General features: G+C 35.6%; 1 protein-coding gene across 1 annotated transcript in view; it reads left to right on the forward strand.

Moving 5' to 3' along the window:
- Nucleotides 1-6970, forward strand: part of dhx35 (DEAH-box helicase 35) — a 31666-nt gene that overhangs the window by 13386 nt on the left and 11310 nt on the right. The window contains exons 7-12 of the mRNA XM_016476783.1: nucleotides 1729-1798; nucleotides 1883-1942; nucleotides 4000-4112; nucleotides 4206-4302; nucleotides 4469-4627; nucleotides 5248-5458. Of these exons, the coding sequence (XP_016332269.1) occupies nucleotides 1729-1798; nucleotides 1883-1942; nucleotides 4000-4112; nucleotides 4206-4302; nucleotides 4469-4627; nucleotides 5248-5458 (710 nt within the window). The remainder of the gene's footprint in view (nucleotides 1-1728; nucleotides 1799-1882; nucleotides 1943-3999; nucleotides 4113-4205; nucleotides 4303-4468; nucleotides 4628-5247; nucleotides 5459-6970) is intronic.

Below are 6970 nucleotides of genomic sequence, written 5' to 3' on the forward strand. Positions count from 1 at the left end.
GTGATTATCAGCGTTAATGTTAAAATCTCCGACAATTAGCACTTTATCAACAGTAAGCAATAGGTCTGAGAGGAAATCTGCAAATTCTTTTAGGAAATCTGTATACGGCCCTGGCTGTCTATACACAGTAGCCAGAGCAAGAGATACGATAGATTTATTTTGCATATCTGACAGTGTAACATTAAGCAGAAGTATTTTGAATGAGTTAAACCTGTATCCTGTCTTCTGAGTAACATTGAGAATATCACTATGTATTGTTGCAACGGGGCTCATGCTTATAACAGTAGCTTGGTGGAGTAGACTCATTTAGACCAGTTTAGACTAGTCATTTAGACTAGTCATTTAGACTAGTTCAGGCTTCCTCAAGTCCATCCCTTAACAGGTAAGTTATTGGGGTATGCAGCTCAGGCCTTTAGCCGAAGGGGATCGTGCCACTGACAGCCGTGAAGGCGTCCTAGGGGCAACTCCCATAACCTTGGTAGAGTTGGTACTTAGTGCTTGCCTTTGTGTTTGGGATGCACTCCCCTCAGCATGGCAGCATGGGTATACTGTTTCCCATAGCGACCGCTAGAGGACGCAGTTTGAAGGTCCCTCAGAAGGGAACTTATCAGGTTACGTATGTAACCCTGGTTCCCTGAGAATGGAACGAGACACTGCGTCCTCTAGAAGCCTCGCCATGCTTCGGACACGAGCTTCAGATGAAGAAGTGGATGATGTGTTCTCCCGGTGCCTTTTTATACTCCCTGCATTCCATTCTGAAGGGCTCATCCCTATGCCCTAATCCCTTCAAAGGGTTTACCCTCCGGAGTGAGAGCTTCGTAGGGTTGAAGGGTGTAGGGGACCAAAAAACTGTTACTTGAAGTGCCCTTCTGCGCCATCATCCCGTGCCCACACGGAGGCGCCGTCATCATGGAAATAATCTGCGCAAAGGATCATGGGAGGCCGAAGTGTCCATCAGTTGTACCCTTCGAAATCCTTCATTCCAAAGGGCCCTTTGAAGTGGCCAGTTTTGAGCACTTCGGTTTGGAACGATCCTTCAGTATGGTGGCCATGATTGTTTTCACTCCGAAGTGCCCTTCAGAGGGCGATATATCCCGTTTGGAATGCACTGAATGTGGTCGCGCCGGTAATGACGTCATAGGCTGTCGCCGCCCAATGTTATTGTCGTGTTTAGATGTATGCTTCAGACACCGGTCACACCGAAGGCGTTCCCCGTAGCGACCGCACGAGGACGCTGTGTCTCGTTCCCTTCTCAGGGAACCAGGGTTACATACATAACCTGAGACATTCAACTTTTAAAAAACATGTCTCAACTTTATGGCGGGTTTTTCCCCATCCCACTGCATCTCATGTTTTTAAATGGAAAAGTACTCTTTGGGATTGGTTTTCGGTCCTTTGTATTTAACTATGGATACATACATGATGCCGTTTTGTTTATAATTGTTTAAGCAACTTAAGTAATTATATGTGGTTTATAAACATTTTTTAAACATTATGCACTTTTAAGGATAGTCATGTTATTTTATTGCTTTAATAAATGTGCATTAGTAATATTTTGCTCGATGCGCCCTCTTGTGGCCTCAGGAGAGAAGCCAAAAGCTTTGTTCCCCCTAACTGAAATTATGCCTTTTCCAAATATAATTTGAATATTGATAATATTTAAGTACAAAATTTGAATTGATTTTTTCAGCCATTTCTGATCGTATCATTGGTGTTGTTTTGCTGTAGTGTGATAATGCTGGATGAAGCTCACGAGCGAACACTTTACACTGACATCACCATTGGCCTCCTGAAGAAGGTGATGCTCTATTTGCTTTCTATCATCTGTCAGATGAGCATTTGTGTGGGGTTTTTCTTCCCATTGTTTTCTCTCGCTTTACAGATTCAGAAGAAGCGCAGAGACCTGCGTTTGATCGTAGCTTCAGCCACTTTGGATGCCAAGGTAAATCCAACCTCTGACTAAATATATACTATATATATACTGGGTGAAATAATGTTACTTTGTCACAGATATATTTATGTAAAAAAAACAAAAAAAAAAAACATACTTATTCTGACCTGTGCTTATTAAAACATGTAGAAGAATAAATGATCATACTAAATTTTATTAGTTTTTAAATGATTAAAAACATCTTACAAATGTTTAAATCCAAGTAGTTTGAAGGATAGTGGCAATCTTTGGTAAAGATTTAAAATAATTCATTAGTTTTTGGAGCTGCACTGAGATCCTTAAAGAGTGTCTTTTAATGTCATCTAATGATTTCTGTTGAAAATATGCCTGAAAAGATGTATTGCTATATGAACTATTGCTACACTAAATGACATTAGTTCAGTAATTCATGGTAAAAAAAAAAAAAGTATGATAGTCATTATTTTTTGCTTAGGGGAAAAGAAAAAAAGGAACTATATTTAAAGCTGTATTAAATTTCGCTTTAATGCTTGTAATTTATTTTAACTCTAAAAATGTCATTTGATTTAGTAATTCAGTAAAAACTAGTATTTTCCTCACACTCTGTGTACACAATCATTATTTCAAGTACTTTTTTTAACCATCATGTATTAATAAATATCATTACATTTCCTTTTTCTTCTGCATATTTCTGCATGTTGGTCACTCAGTATCATTGTGACCACCTTATTTGTATGTCCTCGCATATAAATTGTAATTCAGAAATGATAAAAACATGCACATTGTAAAAGAGGTGTAAGATATTTTCATTATCATCATCGTTTTATGATTTTATGTACAGTGCCATTCAAAAGTTTGGGATCAGTAAGATTTTTAATGTTTTTTAAAGAAGATTCTTCTGCTCATCATGGCTGCATTTATTTGATCAAAAATACAGAAAAAACTTTAATTCTGTGAAATATAATTTTTTTCTGAAATATTATTGTTTTCTATGTGAATATATTTTAAAATGTAATTTATTTCTGTGATCAAAGCTGAATTTTCAGCATCGTTACTCCAGTCTTCAGTGTCACATGATCTTCAGAAATCATTCTAATATGCTGATTTATTATCAGTGTTGGAAACAGTTGTGCTGCTTAATATTTTTTGGGACCTTTTCTTTGATTCTTTGATAAATGAAAGGCTAAAAAGAACAGTGTTTATTCAAAATAGAAATTGTGTTACAATGTACAAACTATTCAGAAGTGTGGGGTCAGCAATTTTTTTTCTTTAAAAAAAAAATAAAAAATTAATACTTTTATTCAGCAAGGATGTGTTAAATGGATAAAAAGTGATAGTAAAGACTTAAATTGTTAGAAAATATTTATATTTCGAATAAACACTGTTCTTTTTAAACTTTTAATTCATCAAAGAATCAAAGAAAAAGTATCACAGGTTCCAAAAAATATTAAGCAGCACAACATAGATAATAAATCAGCATATTATACTGATTTCTGAAGATCATGTGACACTGAAGACTGGAGTAATGATGCTGAAAATTCAGCTCTGCATCACAGGAATACATTTTTAAAGTATATAAAAATATTAAACCAATATTTCACAATATTACTGTTTTTCCCTGTATTTTTGATAAAATGTTTGATGAGCATAAGAAGCTTCTTTAAAAAACATTAAAAATCCTTCTGATCCCAAACTTTTGAACGGCAGTGTATATGATGCTGAAAATTCAGCTTTGCATCACAGAAATGAATTAAATATCGCAATATAGTAATAGTTAGATACTATTTCAGAATAATACTATTTTTACTGTATTTTTGATCAAATAAATACAGCCTTGGTGAGCAGAAGAGCCTTCTTTCAAAAACATTAGAAAGTCTTAACAACACAAACGTTTTGGATGGTAGTGTGTACTATTTTTGAAGGATTTTAAAACAAAACAAAAAAACATATTGTCTCTGCACAAAGCTGTTGTAGGTTTCTTGAATCATCTGAGGGTTCATGATAATCAGCCGCATGATTGCTGAAGATCTCAGCGGTCAGCTAGCTAGAGTTGATCTACGTCTGATACATGAACAATACTGTTCCCTCAGAAATTCCACGATTTCTTCGACCTAAATGAGTCTGGAGACCCAAATAAAGACACCTGTGCGATTCTGACGGTGGAGGGCCGAACTTTCCCGGTGGATATTTTCTACACTGTCAGGTGAAGCTCATGTTCACATATGGTCAGTCCTGTGAGAAAAGAATCTCTCTCTGCTTCCACTAATGAAAGTGACGGTATGCTTTCTGTCTCCAGTCCTGTGCCAGACTATGTGAAGGCTACGGTGGAAACCGTGATGAAGATCCACGAGACGGAGGATGATGGAGATGTGCTGGCCTTTCTCACAGGACAGGTGTGTGTGTGACGTTTGTGTAGGTTTGTTCTGGAATGGACCTGCTGCATTGGTTTTCATTGTTCACGTCCTAAAAATGTCTTTTAAAATATGTTTTTTAAGGCTCCCCTGATGTTCGACCTGCTGTCAGCGTATATCAATGTTTTTCTGCTCGTTCTTTCATCAGGAGGAGGTGGAGAAGGTGGTGTCTATGCTCCAGGAACAGGCCCGGACTTTGTCCCGTTACGGGATGAAGAAGCACCTGTGTGTGCTGCCCATGTATGCGGGCCTGCCCTATAATGAGCAGATGAGAGTGTTCGAGAGGATGTCCCCTACTGTCAGAAAGGTGCAACCACATATGTGACCCTGGAGCACAAAAGCAGTCTTAAGTCGCTGGGGGGTAATTGTAGCAATAGCCAACAATACATTGTATGGGTCAAAATTATCCATTTTTCTTTTATGCCAAAAATCAGATCATGTTCCTTGAAGATATTTTGTAAATTTCCTACCGTAAATATATCAAAACTTAATTTTTGATTAGTAATATGCATTGCTAAGAACTTCATTTGGACAGCTTTAAAGGCGATTTTCTCAATATTTAGATTTTTTGCACCCTCAGATTCCAGATTTTCAAATTTTCGGCCAAATATTGTCCTGTCTAACAAAAACCATACATCAATGGAAAACTTGTTTATTTTGTATGTATAAATCTCAATTTTGAAAAATTGACCCTTATGACTGGTTTTGTGGTACACCGATGCAGTGCTGTCATACAAATATCCTATATACGGGTGACATATATAGGACAGAAACGATGAATTGAGATTCAGTCGTAGTCAGTGACGTTGAGTGTCCTGTTTGCACTGTTAAACAGTGAAACTGGAGAATCGGCACACATGTGACCATATGCACTCAGAGCTACATTGAATCCTGTTGACGGTCGTTTGTTTGTGTGATGTTTTTCAGGTGGTGGTCGCCACCAATATAGCCGAGACGTCCATCACCATTAACGGCGTGGTGTTTGTGATCGACTGTGCGTTTGTGAAGCTGAGGGCATATAATCCACGCACGGCGATAGAGTCACTGATCATTACGCCCATCTCTAAAGCCTCCGCCTGTCAGAGAGCCGGGAGAGCCGGGAGAAACCGCGCAGGGAAGTGTTTCCGGCTCTACACAGGTACAGTGCTGTCATGGTTCACTTTTATGGTGTTTTTGTGTCCTTTTTAAAGCTTATAAGGTCCAGTACCCATTCATTTCATTGAAAAGAATGACCAAGGCTTTAAAAAGATTCTCATATATATATATATATATATATATATATATATATATTGTACTTGTACTTATACTGTAGTGTGTTATTGGTATCTAAACTAAAACTGTGAAAAAATATTACTGGTAATAGAAATAAGGCTGAAATTAAATAAATTATAAATATTAGATGAAAAATGTAAACTTAAAAAAAAAAAAAAAACCTTAAAATTAGAAGTTAACTCACTAAAATAAAGATGTTTAAAATTACTAAATCTGAAATAAAAATAAATAAGCTGTGTACGTGTAAAAGGAACCCAAAAACTAATAAAAATGACAAAAACACAACAGAATTGCTTAAACTAAAACATAAACTAAACTGAAAATGTAAAATATAATAAAAGCTGCAAAATCAAAACTATAATAGGCTACTATATACACAGTATTTAATATACATAAATTAAAGTCAGTTTCAGTATTATTTTAGTAGTGGTTAAATACTACTAAACTGTACTTACATTTAAGAATTGACTTCCTTTCCAGTTCATAATTTAGCAAACATTGATTGTACAAATGTTACAGCTCAAATGTTTTACAATAAAAAGTTTATTATTTATATATTTTTAAACGTGTTTAATAAATTAGATAAATATAATTAAAAACATTGACTTTGTTTTATTAACTTATTTATTAAATATTTAGTAAATTTCAAGTAAGTTTGATTCCATTTGAATACTGAATTCAATTTTGCATACTCGGTTTGAATTCAGAAATGGGATTTAAAAATTATTTTCAGTTCAGTTCTAAGGTTGTGACGGTGAGGAAATTTTCCCACCGGTTAATTGATGTGTGACAACACCGGTATTAACGGTATCACCGTGGGGGCAGGGCGTTCCCTCTTTTCCTCGCTTTCCTTCGCTTTTAAATAGCTTAAAAGCGCCGTGCTCATTTTACTTTCACTTTCGAATTAGCGGCAATTCGGCATCAATTGCTTGAATGCAACAACAAAATACAACGTCAAACTCACTTTAGGGTATATATAAAACATAGAACTTTTATTAACAAAACTAATAAAAATACACCATGCTATAGGTTATGCCTAATATAAAATAACAAATAACTTACATAAAGTTTAAATGGGTATACAAAACTGGAAATGAGTAAACATGTATAATATATAACCAAATAAATAAGAAACGTAGAAGGTTTATTAGCAAAACGAGTAAGAAAGCTTGGAGGCACGGCATACACCTTGATGTCAAATAAAATAAATAAATGACACAAAGTTTAAATAAAGTAAAAATCAGCAAACACTGTGGAACCAATTAAATAAAAAAACGAATGTTTAAAAAAACTTCCAAAATCAGATAAACGACAAAAGTCAACAGGCTTTTCAAAATCCAAAATATTGCCAAACAGGCACTTTTGCATTTCGTTTCGA

This window comes from Sinocyclocheilus anshuiensis, unplaced genomic scaffold (genome assembly GCF_001515605.1).
Source record: "Sinocyclocheilus anshuiensis isolate Anshui unplaced genomic scaffold, SAMN03320099.WGS_v1.1 scaffold1306, whole genome shotgun sequence".
Classification (NCBI taxonomy): domain Eukaryota; kingdom Metazoa; phylum Chordata; class Actinopteri; order Cypriniformes; family Cyprinidae; genus Sinocyclocheilus; species Sinocyclocheilus anshuiensis.